General features: G+C 45.0%; 1 protein-coding gene across 2 annotated transcripts; it reads left to right on the top strand.

The window, feature by feature from the left end:
• LOC143961732 (C-type lectin domain family 10 member A-like) lies at nt 1-27463 on the top strand. 2 transcript variants are annotated; one of them, XM_077471073.1, is made up of 10 exons: nt 50-101; nt 8561-8641; nt 12042-12152; nt 13518-13556; nt 14926-14997; nt 16783-16821; nt 17114-17182; nt 19254-19405; nt 21314-21420; nt 26467-27463. In XM_077471073.1, the coding sequence occupies exons 3-10, from the start codon at nt 12131-12133 to the stop codon at nt 26621-26623; spliced, it is 657 nt and encodes a 218-aa protein (XP_077327199.1). In that variant the 5' UTR covers nt 50-101; nt 8561-8641; nt 12042-12130; the 3' UTR covers nt 26624-27463. The 2 variants fall into 2 exon arrangements, with proteins under 2 accessions (XP_077327198.1, XP_077327199.1); XM_077471072.1 differs by lacking the exon at nt 12042-12152 and having other exon boundaries at nt 1-101.
• Nucleotides 27464-27856: the final 393 nt, after the last annotated feature.

Genomic DNA, 27856 nt, shown 5'->3' with positions numbered 1-27856 from the left:
TAAAATCATCAGATATCGAAGATGCAGACTGAGCAGCGCACAGAATTGGGTTTGTCTGCAGCCTGCAATGAAGGGGGCTAAAAATCTGGAGAGGGAACCAGGTAGGTTGTAGATGTGATCATTGATTAATATTGGGGGGGGGGTAATAGGAATGGGGTCACTTTGACATAGTTGGCAAGCATAGGGATTACTTTGATGCATTTGGCTAGTGAGGGATCACTTTGATGTAGTTGACCAGAAAGGGCTCACTTTAACACAGTTGACCAGGAAGGGATAACTTCAATGCAGTTGACCAGACGGCGCTCACTTTCATGCGGTTGGCCAGAGAGGGATCACTTTGATTCAGTTGGCTATAAAGGGATTCATTTCATTCAGTTGACCAGGTAGGGATCACTTTGATTTAGTTGGCAAGAGAGGAATAACTTTATTCAGTTGACCAGAGAGGGATCACTTTGACACTGTTGGCGAGAGAGAGATCAAGTTGATTCAGTTGACCAGAAAGGGCTCACTTTGATGCAGTTGACAAGAGAGGGATAAGTTTGATGCAGTTGACCAGAAAGGGATTAATTCAATGCAGTTGGCCACAGAGGGATGACTTTGATTCAGTTGGCCACAGAGGGATGACTTTGATTCAGTTGACCAGAAAGGAATACATTTGATGCAGTTGGCCAGAGAGGGATCACTTTGACGCAGTTAGCCAGAGAGGGGTAACTTTATTCAGTTGGCCAGAGAGGGATCACTTTGACGCAGTTGACCACAGAGGGATCACTTTGATTCAGTTGACCAGAAAGGGCTTGACCAGAAAGGGATAACTTTGATGCAGTTGACCAGAGAGGGATCACTTTGATGAGGTTGGCCAAAAAGGGATCACTTTGATGCTGTTGGCCAGAGAGGAATAACTTTGAAGCAGTTGGCCAGCGAGGGATCATTTTGATTCAGTTAGCTAGAAAGGGATCACTTTGATTCAGTTGACCAAAAAGGGCTTGACCAGAAAGGGATAACTTTTATGCAGTTGACCAGAGAGGGATCACTTTGATAAGTTTGGCCAAAAAGGGATCACTTTGATGGTGTTGGCCAGGGAAGGATAACTTTGACGCTTTTGGCCAGAGAGGAATTACATTGGTGCAGTTGTCCAGCAAGGGATCACTTTGATTCAGTTGGCCAGAGAGGGATACTGTAACTTTTTTGAGTTGGCCAGAGAGGGATCGCTTTGACACTGTTTACCAGAGAGGGATCACTTTAACACAGTTGACTAGAGAGGGATTAATTTGATTTAGTTGACTAGAAATGGATAACTTTGATGCAGTTGATCAGAGATGAATGACTTTGATTAAGTTGACCAGAAAGGAATACATTTGATGCAGTTGGCCAGAGAGGGATCGCTTTGTTGCAGTTGCCAGCGAGGGATCACTTTGATTCAGATGACCAGAAAGGGGTCACTTTGATGTAGTTTACCAGAGAGGGATCACTTTGGTGCATTTGGCCAGAGAGGGAACACTTTGATGCAGCTGGCCAGAGAGGGTAAATTTGACTCAGTTGGCCAGAGAGGGATAACTTTATTCCATTGGGCAGAAAATGATAACTTTATTCAGTTGGCCGGAGATGGATCACTTTGACACAGTTGACCATAGAGGGATCACTTTGATTCAGTTGACCAGAGAGGGCTCAGTTTGACATAGTTGGCCAGCAAATGAACTACGTTGATTCTGATGGCCAGTGAAGGATTACTTTGATTCAGTTGACCAGAAAGGACTCACTTTGACAAAGTTGGCCAGAGAAAGACCACTTTGATGCATTTGGCCAGAGAGGGATCACTTTGACACAGTTGGCCAGAGAAAGACCACTTTGATGCATTTGGCCAGAGAGGGATCACTTTGACACAGTTGACCACAGAGGGATCACTGTGATTTAGTTGATCAGAGAGGGGTCACTTTGACATAGTTGCCCAGTAAAGGAACTACGTTGATGCAGTTGGCCAGAAAGGGATCACTTTGACGCAGTTGACCAGAGAAAGACCACTTTGATGCAGTTGTCCATAGGGAAAAGCTTTGATGCAGATGGCCAGTGTCCAAACCACGCATGTGAGGTATCACCACAATCGTTGGAGCCAGAAAAATAATTCTAGCACTAGACCTCCTCTGTAACTCTAAACAGGTAACCACTAAAAAATTGAAAGTGTCGACTATGGAACTTTTTAAGTACCATAGTTTGTCGCCATTCCATGAGTGTGCTCAATTTTAAAGCATGACTTGTTTGGTATCTATTTACTCGGCTTAACATTACCTTTCACATTATACAAAAAAATCAGGCTAATTTTTACTGTTTTTTTTTTTTTTTTATTCATCAAAGTGTATTTTTTCCTAATAAATTGCGTTTTAAAGATTGCTGAGCAAATACAGTGTGACATAACGTATTGCAAGCTCAGCTCAAATGTTATTTGAATGATTAGTAGTTCAAGCAAATGTATTATACATCAATCATAGTCCATAAACCACTGAGATTAAATAACAACAAGTTCGTGGGTGGGCACACGTTTCTACAGAATATTACAGAAATACATACACTTCCTCTTTATATCGGCGTTTCTAAGTTCCTAAAACTGAAATGCAGTATGTGGCAACACCTTATTTTAGGAAGTTCCTGAAGATAAAATCATCAGATATCAAAGCTGCAGACTGAGCATCTCACAGAATCGGGTTTGTCTGCAGCCTGCAATGAAGGGGGCTAAAAATCAGGAGAGGGAACCAGGTAGGTTGTAGAGGTGATCATTGATTAATATTGAGGGGGGAATAGGAAGTGGGTCACTTTGACATAGTTGGCAAGCATAGGGATTACTTTGATGCATTTGGCTAGTGAGGGATCACTTTGATGTAGTTGACCAGAAAGGGCTCACTTTAACACAGTTGACCAGGAAGGGATAACTTTGATGCAGCTGACCAGAGAATGGTCACTTTGATGTGGTTGGCCAGAGAGGGATCACTTTGATTCAGTTGGTCAGGGAGGGATCACATTTTTTTTTGTTTCAATTTTTTTATTAAAGTTTCTGCATAGGAACATGAGATTAGACAATGAACAATATGTCATTTGAAATACAATGTTACGATTGAGGTACATTTAGAATGCATAGAATCAAATCGGTAATCACATAGATCAACTAAAACATGTAAAACTATAGTAGGTCCTGGAACTAGATGAACAAGTATGGCTCTCTTGGTGAAACAATTGTGGGGTTAATTGTGTAAGATTCAACGGGAAATCGGGTATGTCACCACGACACCCACACACCTCTGTCAGGAACTAACTGTGCGTGGGTGGGGGCATTACCGGTCCGATTTTCGTCTGCTGTCTTGCCAGCTTCCCAGTTGTGGTATGCACGATTCACAATGTCTTAGATTCTATGGATAGGTCAAAGTTCTACTTTGGAATCTTGGTATAATGGCTAAACTCCAAGGTTAGTCGATGGTTTAAGTTTATGTGAGTTCCAAGCTGTCCAGTTCTAGAGTTTGTCTGTGAGCCTTATGTATTATTATGGGGGAAAACAAGTATGGGAAGAGAGGTGTGGGGGTGGGGGTGGGTGTATGTCTATGGATAGTTGTCTGTTATATTTGTTAGGTGTACAGCTGTGGTATTCTGATGGTTCCTTAAAATGAAGCCAACAGGCCCAAGTTTTATGGAACTTTGCTGGGGAATCCCATGCCTGGTGAATTAGATCTTCAATCTCAGCTATTTCCCCTACTCTTTGGAGCCATTCAGAGGTGCTAGGGGGAGAACTATCCTTCCAATGAATGGGTTTTGATGCGTTTATGAGGTGTAGGGTGAGAGACCTTTTGTAGGCCGATTGGGGAATAGATGTATGGTGGAGTAGGTATTGAGCTGGTGTAAAGTCTGGGGTGTAGGTTGTTATTTGGGAGATAAGAAGGTGTACCTCTTTACAATGGGGTTGAATTTGGGGGCACTCGCACCAAATGTGGAGTAGCGACCCGTGAACAGTGTTGCATTGCCAGCAGAGTGGAGGAATGCTGGAGTGGAATTTATGTATTCCATCATGGGTCCTGTACCACCTGGAGTATATTTTAAATCCATTTTCCTGTGCAGAGACATTTAAGAACCCTTTGTGTATATGGGTAAAGATATGATCCCATTCCTCCTGTGATAGGTCTGTTGCAAGTTCCCTTTCCCATTTTTGGCTGGTCACATTATCTTTGGGAGAGACATTAGTAAACAATATACAGTACATGTCTGATAGTACATATCTTTGTGGTTCAGATCTAGTGCTTATTGCTTCAAAAGGTGTATGATCTCTGCACCAGTTGGATTGTGGTTTGGAGCTAAGTAGGAAGTGCCTTATCTGAAGGAAATTGAAGAAAGGGATGTCTGTGTCAGGGAATCAGGAGGAAAGGGTTTGGAAGGGTACCAGCTTACCCTAGTCAAAGAAGAATTCTGCTATGAATGAGAGGTTTGTGTTTGCTGTTAGTTGCAGAGTGTGTAATACCTGAGGGAAGTCTGGATTTCGGTCAAGTTGGGTCAAGGGTCCGGGTGAGGAGGCAATACTCAATCTCCTACAAACTTTTCGAAACATCTGCAACGTAGGGCCAATTAAGAGGTGGTTCTTTCTCTACTTCGGGGTCCCTAGAGGGCTTATTCACGGAAGATGGTGGACTAGCAGTAGGGAGAACACCCCCTTGAATCCAATCCAAGCTTTAGTCTTAGTGTGCAGGTGCCAAGAGAGGGATCACTTTGACACAGTTGACCAAAGAGGGGTCACTTTGACAAAGTTGGCCAGCAAATGAACTACGTTGATGCCGTTGGCCAGTGAGGGATTACTTTGATTCAGTTGACCAGAAAGTGCTCACTTTGACGCAGTTGACCAGAGAAAGACCACTTTGATGTAGTTAACCAGAAAGGGATCACTTTGATGCAGTTGGTCAGAGAGGGATCACTTTGATGCAGTTGGCCAGAGAGGGATCCCTTTTGACATTGTTGGCCAGAGAGGGATCACTTTGACACAGTTAACCACAGAGGGATCACTGTGATTTAGGTGACCAGAGAGGGGTCACTTTGACATAGTTGGCCAGCAAAGGAACTACGTTGATTCAGTTGGCCAGAGAGGGATTGCTTTGATTCAGTTGACCAGAAAGGGCTCACTTTGACATAGTTGACCAGAGAGAGACCACTTTGATACAGTTGTCCAGAGGGGCATAACTTTGATACAGTTGGCCAGCCTAAACACATTCAGCAATATGAGCAAATTACGGATGCATATTTTTTTTAAGCAAAGGTTTGTCATACATACTGTATGTAAGGGTTAACATTTGGTTACAACTCCTTAGTATCCCATATGTTGTATATATGGAAGACATTTAGGACCTGAACATGAACATTTCTCTATGTCTACTGCATAGTGCAGGTCAGTGATAAAAAGGGGCAAATCATTGAACATTCATTTTTATTTGCTATTTTTTCACTTTTTTCTTTACATTTAGAAATGGTCTGTTGCTGAATAGCTGCACGAGGAGCTGGAATTAAGCCTCTACTAACTAATCCAGACCCGCTGTATAGTTGTACAGCAACAGATCACTTCTAAATATGATCTATTACTGGCTTTAACCAGTCAGAAGGTGGATCACTATGATTTCTATTCGAAGAGACTGGAAAGATCCTGAAGTTCAGTGGTTCCTAGCTGATGGGCAATTACTGACATGGGTCTGTGTGAACAGGGCTGAGTCCGTCATTCTGTGTCTATGCACACAAATGCTGGACATGGGAGTGCGCCGACAAGGTAACCCCCAGGGAGAGCGATTCTCCCAGAGGGCTTACCGATGCAAGGAGGAGCCATGAGCACCGCTGGAGGACCCCAGGAGATGGTGATTGGGGGCACCTTGTGCAAAACGAAGTGCACAGTGGAGGTAAGTATGATATGTTTGTTATTTTACAGTAAAAAAAAAAAAACAAAGACTTACAATCACTTTAAGACTAAAGACTGTTAGTTCCCCTGGAGTGATCAGCAGGAGCTGTACATGTGAACCAGGTTTGTGCAGCTGGAAGGAAGAAGAGGACTTTCTGTAAATAGGATTGTCTCCTTTGTTCATAGTTCTAGAAATGTTTCAAGTTGGGCATCCCATATATCCCTACTCCAGCCACATTATCAACTAATAAAACATCAGAAAACAATCCAAGGTCTGTTTTCTGTGTTGAAATCCATGAAGGAAATGCTGCATGTTTGGCCATGTAGCAGTGGGGAATCCTAACTCTGCAACTCCTATGTGCATTTGTGGGGGGAGGGGGGGTGCTACAGAACATATTTTAGTTTCTTCTAGGTATTTAGGAAATGGATCAGAACTTCAGATGTACTCCACATTTTCCATCATAACATAATTTTTGTTGTCACATGCTTTGTAACTGTCTTACTCCTCTGTTCAATGCTCCAGCATCTGATTTTTCCTTCTTTGAGCAGTCACCAGCTTCAGCCAATTACAGAAGAGGTGCAGTCCTAAAGAGCTAGTGTTTGGGTTGCACAGTGTTTGAGCAACACGTTCATGTTGACATGCTAGTTGCTGGACCCCTGTTTTCTCGTCTTGAGTTTTTCTGTGCTTTCAGTAATTCCCACCATCTTCTAGTTTGCTCTCAATGTTCCCCAGCCTGCTTCCAGTCTTGTCTTGTCAGTGTGTCCCAGTCTGCTTCCATCCTTGTTTTCCCAATGTGTCCCATTCTGCTTCAAGCCCTGTGTTCCCAGTGTGTCCCAGCCTGCTTCCAGCCTTGTGCTCCCATTGTGTCCCATTCTGCTTCATGCCTTGTATTTCCAATGTGTCCCATCCTTCTCCAAGCCTTGTGTTTCCAATGTGTCGAGCCTGCTTCAAGCCTTGTGCTCCCAGTGTGTCCCATCCTGCTTCAAGCCTTGTATTTCCAATGTGTCCCATCCTTCTCCAAGCCTTGTGTTTCCAATGTGTCCCAGCCTGCTTCCAGCCTTGTGCTCCCATTGTGTCCCATCCTGGTTCAAGCCTTGTGTTTCCAGTGTGTCCCAGCCTGCTTCCAGCCCCATGTTTTCTTAGTGTGTCCCAGCCTTCGGCCAGCCTTGTGTTCCCATTGTGTCCCAGCCTGCTTCTAGCCTTGTGCTCCCAGTTTGTCCCATCCTGCTTCAAGCCTTGTGTTTCCAATGTGTCCCAGCCTGCTTCCAGGCTTGTGTTTCCAGTGTGTCCCAGCCTGCTTCCAGCCCCATGTTTTCTTAGTGTGTCCCAGCCTTCGGCCAGCCTTGTGTTCCCAGTGTGTCCCAGTCTGCTTCTAGCCTTGTGTTCCAAATGTGTCCCATCCTGCCTTGTGTTTCCAATGTGTCCCAGCCTGCTTCCAGACCCATGTTTTCTCAGTGTGTCCCAGCCTGCTTCCAGCCTTGTGCTCCCATTGTGTCCCATCCTGGTTCAAGCCTTGTGTTTCCAATGTGTCCCAGCCTGCTTCCAGGCTTGTGCTCCCATTGTGTCCCATCCTGCTTCAAGCCTTGTGTTTCCAGTGTGTCCCAGCCTGCTTCCAGACCCATGTTTTCTCAGTGTGTCCCAGCCTTTGGCCAGCCTTGTGCTCCCAGTGTGTCTCAGCCTGCTTCCAGTCTGGTGCTCCCAGTGTGTTCCAGTTTGCTTCCAGCTTAGTATTCCCAGTGTGTCCCAGTCTGCTTCCAGCCTTGTATTCCCAGTGTGTTCCAGTCTGCTTCCACAGCCCTGTAATCCCATAATCTCCCTACCTGATTCCAACCTTGTATTCCCAGTGTGTCCTAGCATGCTTTCCACGTTGTGTTCCCGGTGTGTCCCTACTGGCTTCCAACTGCTTGATCCCAGTGATTCCCTACCTACTTCCAGACTTGTTTTCCCAGTGTGTCCCCATTGTCTTCCAGCTGCTTGATCCCAGTGAGTCCCTAACTTCGTTCAGCCATGTGTTCCCAGTATGCCCTAGGAAGCCTTGCTATTTCCTTCAGCCTTACCTGCTGCCATGTGATATCTGTGCTCCAACACTGCCAGGGAGTTGCGGCAATGCAGTTGCGATCTGCTTGGGAGAATCAGGGGACCACAGCCTGAGTATCACCTGTAGAACAATCTCTCTACCTCTAGATGTTCATGTGAAGACCCGGCCCTTTTCAGAGCTCTCGCTGTTTCGAAAGAAGCAGATTCTCCAAACATTCTGTGTCAGCTCTGTGACTTTGGCCCATCTGCACCGCTGCCTCAACCAGTCCTGGTCATCTACTCCGACCTCATGGAAGATGAGTCTTAAGTCGTGATAGTAATAATACAATTAAATTCCAGTGATCCCAAAGTTGTTCTGTTAAATGCTTAAAATGCTTTAGTATACATTGTTATGTAAGTCGATATATTATAGTATGTATCATTGGCGTCAGTAACTTTTGCAATTCTCCAATAATAAATTCCAGACAGGTCACAATGTCAATAGTATCGTATTTCAGAAAAGCTCCATCTCTTATTGATAAAATGCTGTGTAGAGCGCCATTATATCTGAATTACATCACCTGAAAATCCCCCCTGGTACCTACAATATCTATATTAAGGTGTGTGTTCTTCTTCAGGGCTTTCTTATGAGGAAAATACGTATGCCAATGTGAATGATCTTCATTTAAAAAGGATTAAGAAAGCACCAACAGCCAAAGGTAAGTTATTATAATGAGGGGTATCCTCTTAATCTATTATGGATAGCTGAGGATCCGAGTCTTCATTTATATGACACATGTCTACTAATACTAATAGTGCTATACTGGATCTACCTATCAGAAATAGCCTTTTACTATATCTGTATTGAGGTAATAAAAACCAGCATCTCATTGGTTGCCCTGATTTAGTATACATTTTATACCTAAATACGATATACATGGCAGTGGCAGCTGGTGCTCAAAATGGGGGGGCTCAAACAAACTGAAAAATTCAGAAAAAATACTGTGCCATCAATTGCAGCCACTGTGCCCAGCAAATGCAGCCACTGTGCCCATAAAATGCAGCCACTGTGACCACCAAATACAGTCACTGTGCCCATCATAAGCAGCCACTGTGTCCATCATGTGCAGCCACTGTGCCCATCAAATACAGCCACTTTGCCATCAAATGCAGCCCTTGTGCCCAGCATATGCTGACACTGTGCCCAGCATATGCAGCCATTGTGCCCACCAAATACAGTCATTGTGCCCACCAGATACAGCTACTGTGCCCATCATATGCAACCACTGTGCCTAGCATATGCAGCCACTGTGCCCACCAAATGCAGCCACGTGTGCCCATCAAATGCAGCCACTGGTACCCATCATATGCAGCCATTTGTGCCCACCAAAATCCAGCCATTTGTGCCCACCAAAATCCAACCACTTGCGCCCACCAAATGCAGCCACTGTGCCCACCAAATACAGCCACTCTATCCATCATGTGCAACCACTGTGCCCACCAAATACAGCCACTGTGCCCATCATGTGCAGCCACTGTGCCCATCAAATACAGTCTCTGTGCCCATTATATGCAGCCACGTGTGCCCAACAATTGCAGCCACGTGTGCCAAAAAAATGTAGCCACTTGTGCCCATCAAATGCAGCCACTTGTGCCCATCATATGCACCCATTTTTGCCCATCAAATGCAGCCACTTGTGTCCAGTATATGCAGCCACTTGTGCCCATCATATGCAGCCACTAGTGCCCAGTAAATGCAGCCATTTTTGCCCCAAAAATTTAGCCACTTATGACCGTCAAATGCAGCCATTCAGCCATTTGTGCCTGTCAAATGCAGCCACTTGTGCCCGTCAAATGCAGCCACTCCAGCATGTGTGCCCTTCACTCCTCTTCCTAATTGCTAGGCATCCAATAGGGTGGCCTGGCACTTTGGCCAATCAGGAAACTGGTCTGACGCACTGCCTCACTGCCTCACAAAGGTTATTGTGAAAATAGTGAACATTAATTCACTACTATCATCACACAGAAGGCTTTTCTAATCTCCAAAGAAAGCTTTTCTAATCTCTGAGGAAACTGAAAATCCAGTTTCCTTCACATGACCTATTCCCCCCCCTCCCCGGAACCCTGGATGAGAATTTTTATATATATATATATATATATATATATATATATATATATATATATATATATAAAACGCACACACATACAGAACCAAGGTCCTGAGGGATACTTAGTTGAAGGAGGTGCAAAACGATGCAGGAAGCATTGCCGTCCATTGCTCCTCCTTGGAAATTGGCCAACCCAATGGAAATCCCAAAGTTCCCACAATGCACACATACACTAATATCCAAGCTGCTACCACCGACAAATGACAGGCTTGTGAGAGACCTTAATTCTGACACTCACAATTAGAGATAAGAGTTCAGGTTTTGCCCCAAACTTTAGCTCCCTTGCGTTTTAGTTAACAGGTCAACTAAATGACTTTTTCACACACCCACTGAGGTGAACCTCCTGATTCACAAGGAAGGTGTTCATTAGTAGCAGTATTACTACTGCCACTAATGAGTGACAGCTTCCCATTCAGGTCTGTGGTTGGCAGGGGACTGTGGCTGTCAGAGGTTGAGAAACCAATGGAGCATCCCCACCCTCATTCATCTGAATGTAAATAGTTGGATTGAGGATGATAGCAGATGTCATTGACCAAATATCACCACATGGTCATATTTGCTCAGTGATGTCAGCCAGCATCCTCGCCATCAATGTTTCCATTCAGCTGAATAGTGATGCATCATTGTTTTTTTTTTTTTGGACATTGTGGGATATTATTTTTTTGGACATCAAATGAGATTATTTATTGGACTTCAGGGAACATTATTTTTGGACATCATAGGACAATATTTTTTTGGACATCAAGGGAGATTATTTTTTTTGGACATCAAGGAACATTAATTTTGGACATCGTGGGACTGTTTGCAGACTTTGTAGGACACATTCTTTTTGCAATTCATTGGACATTATTTTTGGATATTATTTCGACATTATCTTTTAGATATCATGGACATTATTTTTGGACATTGAGGGATAATATTTTTGGACATTATGGAAAATTAACTTTTATGCAGCGTAAACATGACCGGACTTTCTGGGCAGACTCGATTCGATGGTCTTCCGGACGGACATTCGGCGGAGTTCCGACGGACTTTCTGAACGAACGGTCTTGGCCACACTAAGTCCGTTCAAAAGTCCGTTCACTTTGAACGTGATGACGTAAGACAGGACTAAAAAAAGGAAGTTCAATAGCCAGTAGCAAATAGCTTCCCTTGCGTCGTATTTGGTCCATTGGGCCAGCATACAGACGAACGGTTTTCCCAATAGGAATTGAGTCCATCGGACAGATTTGAAACATGTTCTAATTCTAGGTCTATCTGATTTTTTTAAACGAAAAATGATCGAAATTGACCCACACGTGATCGGATTGTCAGACGGACTGATTCCATCGGACCTAGTCTGCCGAAAAGTCCGGTCGTGTGTATGCGGCATTAGACATCATAGACATAACATTTTTGAACATCTTGGAACATTATTTTTTGACAACATGGAACATTATTTTTTTTGGACATAGTGGGACATTGTTTTTGGACATTGCAGGACATTATATTTGGAAATCATGGACATTATTTTTTGGACATTGTGGGACAACATTTTTTAAACATCCTAAGACAATATTTTTTGGACATACAGTAGTAGGACATCTAGTAGACATATGGTAGTTGGAAATGTAGTAGACATACAGTATCAGGGTATGAACCAGAACCTACGCTCTCATTAGGCTGTATCAGGATAATGAAATAACATGAGGTGATATATACATATACAGTTATAGTGGAAGATTTTTATATGATAGCTGTGATATAAATATATATATATATATATATATATATATATATATATATATATATATATACAGTTATAGTAGAAGATTATAGATTTCTATGCAGGGAATGAGCACACAGATGATCCGGGATGAATATAAAATTTCTTTACATGAGATAAGAATTCTGGAGGATTATTATACCGGCTGATACACGCAGGATTATTCACTATCCTCTCTGTCTGTAGAGATTCCGGCTGCCAAGAATACACAGTACCGGGTGATGCTAATCCTGGGGGTCCTCCTAATATTGGTCTTCATTATTTAGGTCATCCTCATGACTTTCCTGTTCATTTCCTGTGAGTATCTCTAATATATTTGGATATTGGGGAGTGAATTTGGCGAATTTAGCGTCTGAACTTTGATTAAGTTCATGAACTTACCCCTTAGGCTCCATGCACACTGGAGCTCATAAACAGAAGTTTTTTGAAGTTTGGACATTTTTTTTTTTAAAGGCCCATAAACTCCACTTTAAGTTATCCTATGTGTCCATGCACACATGGACGTTGTTGGACGTTTATCATCAGCGGAGTTTATGGGCTGTTTTCTGAACTCCATAAAATCGCGTTCAAGAGCAGTACTGGAAACGCCAGGTGTTAAACGAGGGTTAACGATGTAAAAAGAGCGTTAAGCCTCGTTCGGCGTTTCTCTGCCTCTATTCAAAAATCAATGGTTCCCTATGGGAGCCCATTGATTTGAATAGAAGTTGTACCAGAAGTTGGATCATCATGATCCGACTTGCGGTGCGACTTGTGTGCCAAGGATGAAGGGGAAACCCGCCAAAATGAAAAAAAAAATTGGTGTGGGGTTCTCCCCTTGGACGATACCAGACCCTTTGGTCTGGTATGGATTTTAAGGGGATCCCTCTTCTCTGGAAAAATGGCGTGGGAGTTCCCACCCGGGGAATGATGGGGCGGTGATGTCATAAGGGGACTGGGGTTACCAGGTGACATCACCTGGTGACCACGCCCCCATGCCTATATAAATCGTTGCACACCGCGTACCCAGTATTACAGCGGGAGAGAGCGTCATGTTAGCATTGGAAGAAGAGCAAAGAAGGCAATGGAGAAGATCAGGCCACCGCTAGCAAAAGAGCGGGCAGAAAATAGCAGGAGCAGTATAATTATTTCAGAAAGGCTCCGCATTTGAGCTCCAGTTTATGACTTTGACTAATTAGTGGCAGACATTTGTGAACACATCCAAGAACTACACAGGCACCAGAAATATAATTACTGTGTCATCTCTGAACCAGCATCTTAGTTAGTCCAAGACATAGATGGTGACCCTGGATGATGTCTGAATGAAGATGGCTCTGTCCTTCTGAAGCTGATGAGGGCATTATCGGGGGAAGTATTGTGTTATCTGTGAGAGGTCATAAATACCCGGAGGGGTTACACTGACAAATTAGTAGAATGGTGCACCTACCATGGAAATATACACAATATACAGTATACAATATATGAAAGGTCAGCTTCTTAATTCCAAAAAGATTAAATGGAATTCAATGGGGCCTTATAATGGCCACTGTGAAATTGGACAATACCCAGACCACGTCTGTGCAATCTAGAGACCATATCTTTATTTATTTTTAAACTGTGTTTGCTGATGTGAGTTTTCCAACATTGAAGACCCTTATCTGACATTGTTTTCTATTTCCTCTTCAGATAAACGTGTTGGTGAGGAAATGTCACAGATGAGGAATGGTGAGTGTATAATGGTCTCAATGGTCATGTCACGATGCATTTCATGGGTTCCACATATTCCACTTCCTTGGGATCTGTGAAACACTTGGAGGGGTCTCAGGGATTATCCCTTTAACATAAAAGAGGATACTATTCTGTTAGCCCTCTTCTATTGACCCATAATAGTGGGTGATCCTTAGGGAGGACAGAGGCTATATAACTGCATATCACAACCTTTCACCATCCAATAAACCATCCTGTAGCATGTGTTACCTGGGTAAGGCAAGGGCACGGCCTAAGGCAGGGTATGACGAACCTTGGCACCCCAGATGTTTTGGAACTGCATTTCCCATGATGCCCAACTACACTGCAGAGTGCATGAGCATCATGGGAAATGTAGTTCCAAAACATGGCACTACACCTTGAGTGCCAAGGTGTTTTGCTTGCGTCTATCTGGCAAGGTTACTTTGTGGTATAAGCAAGGAAGCTGAGACTTCTGCAGTGTGTAAATTTGATTTTACTATACAAAGATGCTGTACATACAAAACTATTACAATCTTAGGAATACAATACAAGACTGACAGATATCTATAACAAGCAAATTGCCTAGCAAATGAACAGCCTATGGTCTATAACAGTACAAATACACTTAAAAGTTACTTATCTTCTGTTACTGTATGTTCGTGATCTCCCTTGACAACGATTCTTCTGGAGACCAGGCACCTCCTTGTATGATGAGTGGCTTCTGATCCTAAAGAATGATGATGTGTGTTCCTAGTTTATGCCTGAATCCCCTTTTTTTGTGTCAGGCTGTTTACCATAATTACCAAACAGAAAACATACCTGTTTACTGTAGCTGTGTAAACACTGGACTGTTGAAACTGTCAATTGAATACAACAATGGTGTCTACGTACCCATTGTATGCAGCAGCATTTGTTTGAGAAATCTACTCAAGCCAAAACCAAAAAATCTATGAGCAACCACTATTGTCCCATGTAATGTTATGTCTGATTAAATTGAAAAAATCATATTTTAACAAACGCAACACACAAGATTCACCATCACTGGCATAAGGGATGAGATCCACCCTGCTACTGTCATCTAGGATCTTGAAGCCATCTAATGTGCCTACAACAAAGGAGGTATATATTCTAGGGTGGGAAAGTCAATGTTATACTGTGAAACAAGTGATTTTTTTTATTGCCTATACATTGTGGATTCTGTAAATAGGCCGGGTGTGGCTCTCACGCGCTGTACTTTAAACATTTTTGTGAATACATTTGAGTATCATTTTATCAGCACCTATGAAGTTTTGGGTAATGTTCTGTGGGTGTATTGGGGTGTAGATCCGCAGTAATCTGAGATGAGCCACCATTGTTATCATTACAGGTTCTCTTTCCAGAGAAGTTCAGAGCATTCAAGCATCTGTGAGGAACCTGGAGAAAGTCCAGACAGCAATCAGTAAGATTATCTTATTCCAATCACTAGAACACTTACCCATCAAACCACCTTTCACCACAGTGTGCAAACAGGATGTAGATATCACAAAGCCTCTCTCTGTCTGTTTGTAGAATGATGTATCCAGATATCAAAATTCACCTAATTTGTTTGATAACAAAAAAACTGACATTACAGGTCCATGACATGATGGGTCCTCTTCTCTCCTCTGCAGTGGGTGGTTTGTGAGTCTTGACATCATGGGTCTGTGACATTACAGTTCCTCTTCTGTCATCAGCAGTGGGGGGGGGGGGGTCCTGACCTCATTGGTCCTTTTCTGTCCTCAGCAGTGGGGGGGTCCTGACCTCAGTGGTCCTCTTCTGTCCTCAGCAGTGGGTTGATTCTGACCTCAGGGGTTCGCTTCTGTCCTCATCAGTGGCTGGGTCCTGACATCATGGGTCTGTGACATGATAGTGTCCTCTCCTGTCCTCAGCAATGGGTGGATCCTGATGTGATGGGTCTGTGACATAATGGGTCCTTTTCTGCCCTCAACAGTAGCTGGGACTTGGCTCGTGGGTTCTCTTCTGTCATCAGCAGTGAGTGGGTCCTGACATCATGGGTCCTCTTTTTTCCTCAGGAGATTGTGGGGCCTGACGATATGGTTCCATGACATGATGGGTAATCTTCTGTCCTCAGCAGTGGATGGGTCCCGACCTCATGGGTTCTCTTCTATCTTCAGCAGTGGGTGGGTCCTGACCTCATTGGTCCTCTTCTGTCCTCAGCAGTGTGGTGGAGGGGTCCTTATATAATGAGTCTGCGACATGATTGGGCCTCTTCTGTCCCTACCTGTGGGGGAGTCTTGACTTCATGGGTTCTCTTCTGTCCTCAAAAGTGTGTGGTTTCTGACCTCATGGGTTATCTTCTGTCCTCAGCAATAGGTGGGTCCTGATGTCAGACCCATGACATGATGGATCCTCTTCTATCCTCGGCAGTGGGTGGGTCCTGACATCATGGTTCCTATTCTGTACTGAGCAGTGGGTGGGTTCATTACATGGTGGTCCTTAGCAGTGGCTTAGCCCTGACCTTATGGCTTCTCTTTTGTCCTTAGCAGTGGGTGAGTCCTAACCTTAATGGATTCTCTTCTGTCCTCAGCAGAGAGTAATTTCTGATCTTATGGTTCCTCTTTTATCCTCAGCAGAGGGTGGGTTCTAACCTCATGGTTCCTCTTCAGTCCTCAGCAGTGGGTGGGTCCTGATCTCAGGGTTCATCTTCTGTCATCAGCACATCTTGAATGACCTTATAATGACAAGGTGTTGCTCTCAGCAGCATGCTCTTGTTAACCCATGGATGACATACCCATGGGGGCTAGGTATTTGACACCCTGAGTTCACAGGAAGTGGGTTAAGCGGCATCGGACATCATTCAATCTGGAAAACTGTCAAACTATAATTACTGCAAGGGACATATCCAGAGATGCTTTTTATTTTATTTTGGTATTTGACTAGAATTGGGCTTGAAAGCAGACTGCCTGGTCCACCATGTTCCATGGTGATCATAAATGGTAACAGTCCTGAAACATTGTATTACGTGTAGAAACCGCTTCTCCAGAATCCCAGTATGGCCACCATACTAAATGCCTAGGATCAAAGTTCAGACTGGTGGATTTTTCTGTTTAGCAGAAACCATGTGAACCCAAAAGAGATGGGCACGTTAGTGGGTGTGTCTTAAACAAATATATGTAGAGTAAGAGAGGTGTATAATGATAAACCTTATTATACTAATTGATGTTGGTTTTCCTCTGTTTCTCAGATTCCAACATGAAGTATAATTTAACAGATGAAGTCACTGGTAATTATGGACTGCTCAATGTAATGTATATTAGAATGGATAGATAGATACAATGTATTATTATTATTATTATTATTATTATTATTATACAGAATTTATATAGCCACCAGCAATAGAGAAATCACAAGCCTTGATATAATCACTAAGGCTGAATAGAAATGAAGACTGTAGGAATGTGAGGGACCACTAACCCCCGAACTGCGGGCCAGATAAAATCTTGTAGTAGGCTGTAGTTTGGAGACCTCTGGTATAAAAGGAGACCAGCTCTCTCCTGACATTTTGTGTATTTCAGCTTCCTTTTCCAGCGACATTCAGAGGATTTTGGGATTCTTGGGGAAAGTGGCAGAAGCGCTCCAGAAAAGTAAGTTTATCTTAAATTATTTCCTCCAAAAATTCTCCAAGGGTCCACAATACCTCTACTGATGGCCGCACCTTTGCAAGTCCAGATAAAGATAAAAACCTCAATAATTGATATTATAGTTATAATTGTGCTTTTTGCATCACAAAAAGGATAAGAAAAAAAATCCAAAAATATCTCACCTCAAAATGGTATGTGGAGCCCTGTATTGGGGGGGTTGTGTGGGATGATCCTCACTGTGGCAGACCTAGCCGGGACAGAGGCTTTTGGAGGGGAGTGAATGCGAGCCTCTTGCTGACTGATTATGGGCCCTGGCATTTGGTGGAACGGTGCTCTTTGTGAGCTGTATGCCTGGGGACCATTGAGGTGGTGCTACTTTGAATTCAAGTCCATGTCCCCCCAAAATACAGATTCTGGGAACCCTGTATATGCCACATTATAGTGATGGCTTCATAACGTTGAGGCTCATAGAAGGTGCTGATGTCATCAACTCAGGACACCTGTCTGTCTGTTGTCTGCTAGAATGTGTTTATTGTAAATAAGTCTAGTATGGGATCTAAGAGTCATTAGATCCCCATTGTTGTTTGTGTTAATTAACTCTGCTATTGTGTAAGGAGTCTGCGTCGATTTGTGAAATGTTGATTGTGTTTTCTGAGCTACAAGACTGCAAATCTGGCCTATAGGTCATGTCTGAGTCATCTAGGCTGTCTAAAGGGATAAGTTAATTAGCTCATGTTAATTAGGTTTCTGGTCACAGGTGTATGTTCAGAGTAATATGAGCAGGAGGTATGCACCTCCTCCTTTACTGTATAAAAGAGCCTGTATTCCTTCCAATAAAGATTAATTTTCTGTTTGAACCTCAATACAGAGCCTCGTCCCGTATTTGGGGGAGAATTATTCATATGGGTTCCTTGTTGTTCAGCTGATGGAAGTGTCTGGTAGCTGCTTTGGTGTTCGGGAAGGAAATGTCCTAAACGGCTTTAACCCCTTCCATACTTGGGGTGTCGTTACACTCACCTTGCAACAATTCCATCCCAATGCTGTAACTCCAGTGTAAAGGGAAGCTGAGCCTCCTCTAAGTGGGAGTTCCAGTTACTTTCCTGGGTTCTTAAAGAGACCCTGTTATCAATTAAAAAAATGCAGGTAAAAACACATGTAGCACTCCCCCCCCGAAGGAGCTGCTGGTTTGATTGGGCTTACCGTTACCTTCCTGACCCCGTGTGCGTCTAGGGGTTTCTCTCTGTCACTCTGTATCGACCCCCCTCCCTCTCAGCATCTGTCTCAAACCCCCACTTTCTCTCACACTCCCACCTCTCTCTCTCACCCCTCTCTCTCTCACACACACCCCCTCTTTCTCTCACCCTTCTCTCTCTCACACACACCCCCTCTCTCTCTCTCACCCCCTCTCTCTCACACACACCCCCTCTCTCTCTCTCACCCCCTCTTTCTCTCGGCACCCCTCCCTCTCTCTCCGCCCCCTCACACTCTCTCAGCTCCCCTCCCTCTCTCTCAGCTCCCCTCTCTCTCTCTCTCAGCCCCCCGTCACTCTCTCACCCCAGTTCCCCCTCTTTCTCACACCCGCTTTCTCTCTCTCACTCACCCCCATCTCTCTCACACACAACCCCTCTCTTTCTCTCAGCCCCTCTCTCTCATGAATTGCCGTGTTGGTACTTTGCAGCACAAAACCCACATTATTATTTCAGTTTGAGCATTCAGACTCAAAAAGGTTTACAATCACTGATCTAGGACGTTTCCAAAGTAATATTTTATGCTGTACTTATATTTTTTTTAATCTTTGTATGATGTTGTACCAATAAAAGTATTACATCATTTTAAATATATGTGTTGTGATTATAAGTGCCCTTTAAAATCCCATTAAGGGAAATTAATTTTTTTTTCAGTGATAAAGGGATGTTGGCATGTAGTAGAGTACCCCCATTGCCCCCACAAAATGTATGTCTGCATGCTGTGCCTGATTTCTTTTTATTATAATTTTACGGTCTTGACTAAACTGTACGGCTATAACCATAACAATCCAGCGTCACCCACCTAATCCTCTTTCCTGCTCCCTCAGGCTCCTCTAATCCATTATGCAGTGAGGGATGGAGATACTATGGACTCAGCTGTTACTACTTGTCTTCAGACTTAATACCATGGAACGCCTCCAAGGAAGACTGCGAGAACAAGGGGACCCACCTGGTGGTCATTAACACCGAGGCAGAGATGGTATGCACAGATATACACTTCCTATTGTATTAGTCCCACTGTCTGATCACATCACTGCCAGCAGTATTTGATTATTATGCTCCCAGCCTCACCCTGGGAAGAGATTGCCCAGTTTGCAGGACAACAATCTAAGCACTGGTAGACTGAGAGAGATTATAATTGAGTCAGGTCAAATGAATAGTTAACCCTTTGCACACACACGGTAGCCAACACTACATGTTTTAACAGGAATCTGCACCCTTTATAGAATCTTTTGGTGAAATTCTGACATTTAAATAAATGTGTGACTTGCTGCCTCATCCAGACAGGAATGTAACAGAGCTTATACTGCTGAAGCTTCTTCACAGAGACAAAGTTCTTTCTAAATAGAGCGATCAGCTGCATGATTATCAAACATTGAAACAAAAAAAGGTGCAGGAATTATATACAGACAAAAATGAACTTTAATGGCAACCCAGTCTTAGTCCATAGGGTTCAATATCGGGTTGGCCCACCCTTTCCAGCTATTGTATAACAGCTTCAACTCTTCTGGGAAGGATGTCCACAAGGTTTAGGAGTGTGTCTATGGGAATGTTTCACCTTTCTTCTAGAAGCACTTTTGTGAGGTCAGGCACTGATGTTGGATGAGAAGGCCTGGCTCACATTCTCCCGCTGTCCAGAAGTTTTTGGAGAGTGTCTATGGGAATGTTTGACCATTCTTCCAGAGCATTTGTGAGGCCAGGCACTGATGTTGGATGCGAAGGTCTGTTTTGCAGTCTCCACTCTAATTCATCCCACCCATGTCTTTATGGACCTTGCTTTGTGCGCTGGTGCGCAGTCATGTTAGAACAGGAAGAGGTCATCCCCAAACTGTTCTCACAAAGTTGGGAGCCTGGAATTGTCCAAAATGTCTTGGTATGCTGACGCTTTAAGAATTCCCTTCACTGGAACTAAGGGGCCAATCCCAACACCTGAAAAACAACTCCCACGCCATAATTCCCCCTCCACCAAATGATTTGGACCAGTGCACAAAGCAAGGTCCATAAAGACATTGGAGATTGGGATCGGGGGCATTGATTAGAGGGGCAGCGCCCACGCTCCCCTAATGGAGCGCCCGCCACTGCAATCCAGTGCTCCTTATCTCTTTTTTTGTTACAATGAAGACTTGATGGAGGTTCTAGCTCCTTCCTAGTATATTAAAAAGTAGAAAGAAAATGTTTGGTGTTCTAACCAGGCCACCGGCATGTTTAGGAGGTCAGCACAGGAAAGGAAAACCTACATTCTTCTATAATTATAGGTTTCCTTTAGGGAGAAAGAAAAAAAACAACTTTCTTATGCATATCCTTCTGGCTTCATGGTTCAAGTATTACCAATACACCTGAGTAATTAAAAAAAAAAAAAAACCTCTTTATTCTATGAATGGGAAATGATCTCTGAATGGAGGATGGGTGTATGATCGTTAGGTCTGCCCCCTCCATTCATAGTTGGTGTTCCATTCATAGAAGCTGTAGTATAGTATGGCTTGTATGTCTGGAAAAACTCCATGTCTGTAAGGAGGTCCGCTCAACAGAAACTTCAAAGATTCTCCAAATGCGATGACAGGAAATGACACACGGCCAAAATTGCTATTGTAGAATAAATTTCCTCTCTCCTCAATTTTTCAACCTCGACTTTGCTGTCCATTTTCTAAGGCTGACCTCAGGGGTGTCACGAGCCTGGAGATAAGTTGTGCCATGTCTTTGTCTCCGGGGGAAGATCACATTTGTGTTGGGGTGTGACGTGTTCTCATAATTTTAGTGGATTTCCTCCTGGTTCCCCAGTTTCCTACCCAAACCCTAAAATATTCCGGTAGCCCAACTGTCATGTGACCTTTGTGTGTATATTTCATCTTCTAACAACTTTACAAAACTATATTTTGTCTTTCTTAAGAATTTTCTTCGTGGGATCGCAAACAAACAATCCTTTTGGATCGGTCTAACAGATGCGGATGGAACCTGGAGATGGGTGGATGGAACTTCTTATGACATAACTCCAAAGTAAGACATAGAAACCTCAAATATCAGAATTCTTCTCACATATCTCTAAGGCCGCGTACACACGGGCGGACTGTTCGCCCAACTTTGTTCGTCAAACAGTTTCGGCAAACAGTCCGCTCAAAATTAGCATGGACGGACATGGCCACACACGGCACTTTTTGAGCGGACTGTTTCAGCGAACTGTTTGCCAAACAGTTCGCTCAACTTTTGAAATGAACGGACTCGCCCACGTAAGGCGGAGGCAAATCCGCCCATTTCGAGCGCGTGTACAGGTAGGCGGGGCCCGCGAAGGAGACGTCGCGGGCTCCGCCGCCTGGAATGGACTTAAAGGGGAACCCCAACGCCGAAAAAAATCGGCGTGGGGTCCCCCCAAAGTCCACAACAGACCCTTGTCCGAGCACGCTACCCGGCCGGCCAGGAAAGGGGGGCGAGCGAGCGCGCCCCCCCTCCTGAGCCGTACCAGGCCGCGTGCCCTCAACATGGGGGGGTGCCTTGGGGAAGGGGGGGCCGCGCGGCCCCCCCACCCCAAAGCACCTTGTCCCCATGTTGATGAGGACAAGGGCCTCTTCCCGACAACCCTGGCCGTTGGTTGTCGGGGTCTGCGGGCGGGGGGCTTATCGGAATCCGGGAGCCCCCTTTAAGAAGGGGGCCCCCGGATACCGGCCCCCCACCCTATGTGAATGAGTATGGGGTACAATGTACCCCTACCCATTCACCTGTGAAATAAAGTACAAAAAAAAACACAACACAGGGAAAAAATATTTTATTGCACAGCTCCGGGGGTCTTCCGTCTTCGGGGGTCTTCTCGCCGGACTCCTCCGCTATCTTCGTGTAGCTCTTTTGCTAGCGGAGGAGTCCGGCTTTCTTCCTCCCCGCCGCCGGCCTCTTCTCCCGACTTCGGGGGTCTTGTCCCCCTCTTCGGTTCTTCTGCCGGGCCACCGCGCCTTCTTATAGCTCTTTTACAGGCGGTGGCCCGGTCTTCTGTCGCCGCTGCCTTCCGTTCTTCTGTCGCCGCCTTCGGTTCTTCTGCCGGGCCACCGCGCCTTCTTGTAGCTCTTTTACAGGCGGTGGCCCGGTCTTCTGTCGCCGCTGTCGCTGTCGCCGCCTTCCGTTCTTCTTCTTCTTCTTGTTCTTCTTCTTCTTCTCCAGGAGATGTTGACACGTCGCTCTCTCCGGCCGGAATGCCAGAGCCGCGCTGTGCGGTCACTTATATAGTGACAATGGGGCGGTGTCACATGGTATATGTCACATGGGTTGGTCACATGGGTTGATGTCACATGGGGACTATGACATCGTAAGGGGGCGGGGTCACCATGTGACCAACCCATGTGACATATACCATGTGACCCTGCCCCATTGTCACTATATAAGTGACCGCACAGCGCGGCTCTGGCATTCCGGCCGGAGAGAGCGACGTGTCAACATCTCCTGGAGAAGAAGAAGAAGAACAAGAAGAAGAAGAAGAATGGAAGGCGGCGACGGCGACAGCGACAGCGGCGACAGAAGACCGGGCCACCGCCTGTAAAAGAGCTACAAGAAGGCGCGGTGGCCCGGCAGAAGAACCGAAGGCGGCGACAGAAGAACGGAAGGCAGCGGCGACAGAAGACCGGGCCACCGCCTGTAAAAGAGCTATAAGAAGGCGCGGTGGCCCGGCAGAAGAACCGAAGAGGGGGACAAGACCCCCGAAGTCGGGAGAAGAGGCCGGCGGCGGGGAGGAAGAAAGCCGGACTCCTCCGCTAGCAAAAGAGCTACACGAAGATAGCGGAGGAGTCCGGCGAGAAGACCCCCGAAGACGGAAGACCCCCGGAGCTGTGCAATAAAATATTTTTTCCCTGTGTTGTGTTTTTTTTTGTACTTTATTTCACAGGTGAATGGGTAGGGGTACATTGTACCCCATACTCATTCACATAGGGTGGGGGGCCGGTATCCGGGCGCCCCCTTCTTAAAGGGGGCTCCCGGATTCCGATAAGCCCCCCGCCCGCAGACCCCGACAACCAACGGCCAGGGTTGTCGGGAAGAGGCCCTTGTCCTCATCAACATGGGGACAAGGTGCTTTGGGGTGGGGGGGCCGCGCGGCCCCCCCTTCCCCAAGGCACCCCCCATGTTGAGGGCACGCGGCCTGGTACGGCTCAGGAGGGGGGGCGCGCTCGCTCGCCCCCCTTTCCTGGCCGGCCGGGTAGCGTGCTCGGACAAGGGTCTGTTGTGGACTTTGGGGGAACCCCCACGCCGATTTTTTTCGGCGTTGAGGTTCCCCTTTAAGCCCATTCCAGGCGGCGGAGCCCGCGACGTCTCCGTCGCTGGCCCCGCCTACCTTCACACGCGCTCGAAATGAGCAGACTTTCCTCCGAGCGGGAACAGTTTGCTCATTTCGAAAGTAGCCTACACACGGGCGGACTGTTCGCTCAAACACAGTTTCAGCGGACAGTTTTTCGGAATTTCCGAAAGACTTTGTCCGTCAAACTGTCCGCTGAAACTGTCCGCTGAAAGCCCACACACGAGCGGACTGTCCGCCCAAACACTGTTCAGCGGACAAGGTTGGGCGAACAGTCCGCCCGTGTGTACGCGGCCTAAGATTTTGCTAAATGATCTGAAAAGGTAGCACACCGATGGATCCTTGAGCACATTGTTAAGACTTTAATTCACTCCACCCAGTGCTGTACAATACTTTGCCACCCAGAAAACAATAATGAAATGGAGTGATTAGACTCAGGGGTAGATGTGTTTTTTTTGTGAAGTCCATGACAGTTTTAAGGGCCTGGTAGCCCATTTTTATGAAAACAGAGTAACATAAAGTCCTTAAATATTCCCAGCTCACAGCATAAACAGGTAAAGAAATATCAAGCAGTTCTTCAGCAGTACTTCTGCTCTTAGTAATGTGTCCCTCAGACCAACGTCTCTTCAATGCACATATCTTCAATCCCATCAATGCACACAGCTCCTCATTAAGGCACACAGCTCCTCATTAATGCACACAGCTCCTCAATAATGCACACAGCTCCTCATTATTGCACACAGCTCAACATTAAGGCACACAGCTCCTCATTAATGCACCCAGAGATACTGGCTCACACCCGTCTCCTAAGGTGAAGCCCTGTCTCCAGAATGGGAGCGCACCTCCCTCCTGGCTGGAGCCCTGAAATGTTCTCAGTCCTTCACACACACCCTGCTGGACTCCAACATATCCCGGGCATTGGGTTGGAGATTTCTTCTCTCCCAAGGCACTTTGACATCTCCAAACGTTCAGGAATACCAAAATCCCGGGAAAGCTGTAAAAATCGTTTTCTCAGCTCAAAATCCATACTCCGGAGTCCCGCACTCTGCACATGTGCGATCCCTGTGTCTTTTTTTTTCAACCATTTTTTTCCAGTGGCAGGGCCTCAGTACATGTTTATTAATAATCTATGAGCCAGTCTTTATGAGCAAGCCCTTTTGAGCAGAACATACCAGTGGGGGGCTGGGTAGAGGGACTGACTCTGTAATAAAAGGTTCCAGTGGGGTGTCGCCTCTTCTCCTGATCAATGTACTTGATTTTCACCCTCTTGCCTCTTTGTGTGAGTGAAAGGTGAGTATCCTGATACCTGTGGATCCAATTGGAAATGCTTTCATATCCTTAAAGTGATACTAAAGTCTCAGTTTTAATAACAAATAACAAACATGTCATACTTACCTGCCCTGTGTAATGGTTTTGCACAGAGCAGCTCAAATCCTCCTCTTCACGGGTCCCCTGTCAATGCTCATGACCCCTCCCTCCTGTCGAGTGCACCCACAAGGGGGCAGACACAGAGGCACGATTCAGCTCTGCCCCTCTCTCTCATCATTGGCTGACTGACTTTGATTGACAGCATCAGGAGCCAATGGCATCACACTTCTGTCTCAGCCAATGACGAGGGAGAGTCTCAGGCAGCCAAAACACTCCTGCAATATTGCTGGTTCGATATGGGGCTCAGGTAAGTATTAGGGGGGCTGAGGGAGGCTGCTGCACACAGAAGGCTTTTTATCTTAATTAGGGATGGGCGGAAAACCCCCCAGTTCAGTTTTTGTTCTCTCTCCTGAGCCATACTAGACCACATGACCTTAATTTGGAGGGAGGACCCCCTGGCAAAGCACCTTATCCTCATGTTGATGAAGATGTTCCCTGTTCCCCAGGACCGTTGCCAATGGTTGTGGGGGGTCTGTGGGGGGAGCTCATCAGAATTTGGAAGCCCCTGTTAAAAATATGGGGGCCTACACATTCCGCTTCCCCTCATGTTAATGAGTAGGAGGTGCATATTAACTTTTAAACCCATAAATACGGACACCCAAATAAAAACTAAAAATACCCAAAAAAGAGCCCCTCGTAAATCCATCATCAATCAGGATGCCCTACGCTTGCCGGCTAGTCAGAATTAAAAACTGGGTTGACCTCATGTACATGGCTATTCCCAATGGTACTGCTTGCTGAATGACAGTTCCCTGAGCTGTCATCAGCTATATAAGGGAAGGGGAGAGGAAAGTAGTGACATCATTGACCAAATATGGCCAGTGACAGTTGCTGTATATATATATAAGAAGTAGAAATACCACTTCTATAGATGATTCTCAGCTCCCAGGGCAGAGGGGACCAAACGTTTGGCCATTCTTCCAAACACTCTAACAGCCTAGGTTTAAACCAAACCATTGGCTCATCCCTACTCCTCACATAGCCAATGTAGGAAAGAGATGAGGGAAAGAACTCCACACATAGACCAATAGGTAAAGGAGTGAAGGAGAAGAACTTCTCACATGAAGGACCTGGAGGAGAAAACTCTTCACATATTCAATCAGGGAAAGAGGTGGGAGGAAGAACACATCACATAGCTAGGGTCTATGTATGTATGGGGTTGGCCACCACTGATCTAACCTTAGTAGATTGTACCATTGAATTGTAGTGTGTGGTCAATTCTCTTGCAGCCGATCACAGTTGTTGGGCTCACACCTTTTAAATCTCATTTTATAGCATTTCTGAGGTCTCGGTTCTGCTCAGTTCCTGTATTGGTCTGAACCCTTATTGTCACTTCTATCCTTCAGGTTCTGGGCGGCGAATCAGCCCGATAATTGGAAGGATCATGGTTTCAAAGGAGGGGAAGACGGGGAAGATTGTGCTACGTTAAGGTATGGATATGACTGGAATGATCTTCACTGTTCTGAAAAAACAAAATACATCTGTGAGAAAAAGATCTTCTGATATGGACTGAAGGACACCAGAGGACACCTGATATCTCTATCTACTGTACCTTTGCTGCACCTCCATCATACTACAGCCATATAGAATCTACTACTATTTAAAATAATGCTGCAGGATATGCTGGGGCTTCTTGTTCTTCTAGAATTGGAGTATCTCAGAGCGTCCAATCTGCTGTTTTCAAGTTGAACTCCAACCTTTTCTTTAGTCTTGCACAGTTGTATAGGGTTCTGTATTTCACCACATGCTGTGAGCTTCTCACAATGTGCATTAGAAGCTACAAAGAGTCAGATAGAGCCCTGCCTGATTTCTTGGCTGGAGGAGGTCCAGTGTCACCTAGGTCTCTCCTCCCCAGCCTGAGTGTCCCTGACCCACTACAAGTCATTCATTGAATCTCAGTTCTTTCAAACATGGAGGCTCAGCATCACATGTGGGTGTTATCTAGGGTGATCTGCATGCAAACGAGTGAGTCACCGACCTTCTTGAGACGAAAAAGTTCACATGTTATCAACATGGGGGGGTTATCTTGCCAGAGGGGACAAGGCCTTTATCCACTTCGATACCGGGCACTTTCACCCCCTTCCTGCTCAGGACAATTTTCAGCTTTCAGGGCTGTCACACTTTGAATGACAATTGTACAGTCATGCAACACTGTACCCATATGAACTTTTTATCTTTTTTTTCACATAAATAAAGCTTTCTTTTGGGGGTATTTTATCCCCACTGGGTTTTCTACTTTTTGCTAAATAAACCCAAAAAAATTTGGAATATAATGTGTTTTTCTTCATTGCTGTTGTAAAACTTTGCAAATAAATCATCGTTCTTCATAAACATAGGCCAAAATGTATTCTGTTCCGTTTCTTTGGTGAAAATAATCCAAATTGGTGTATATTATTTAGTCCATAGGTAAGTTATACAAACTATGGCATATATATCTGAAAATTGATCAATCCTGATGTACTGGCGGCCTATCTAATTTCTTGAAAATGAGGCCGAAAACATCAGGACAGTACAAATACCCCCCAAAATGACCCCCTTTTGAAAAGAAAACAGTACGAGGTATTTAGTAGAAGGCCTGGCAAGTTTTTTGAAGTTGTAATTCATCACAATTTTTGGGAAAATTAAGAAATAAAAACAAAAATTAAATATTTTTTTTTAGTTTTTACATACTGTCACCAGTATAATAGTACATCATACGACGAGAGTGGCAGTGATCAGGGACACTGACTGGTGAAA

This window comes from Lithobates pipiens, unplaced genomic scaffold (genome assembly GCF_037356315.1).
Source record: "Lithobates pipiens isolate NorthernLeopardFrog02 unplaced genomic scaffold, aLitPip1_a1.2 Scaffold_8, whole genome shotgun sequence".
In the NCBI taxonomy this organism is placed as follows: domain Eukaryota; kingdom Metazoa; phylum Chordata; class Amphibia; order Anura; family Ranidae; genus Lithobates; species Lithobates pipiens.
The sequence above is the reverse complement of the archived record's forward strand: the minus strand, read 5'-3'. Positions and strand labels throughout refer to the sequence as shown.

Coding starts and splice junctions, on each gene's coding strand:
- LOC143961732 (XM_077471072.1), top strand. CDS start 68: ATGAAGGGGGCTAAAAATCTGGAGAGGGAACCAG. Junction 102..8,560: donor AAATCTGGAGAGGGAACCAG/GTAGGTTGTAGA, acceptor GTTCTTCTTCAG/GGCTTTCTTATGAGGAAAAT. Junction 14,998..16,782: donor GAAAGTCCAGACAGCAATCA/GTAAGATTATCT, acceptor TCTGTTTCTCAG/ATTCCAACATGAAGTATAAT.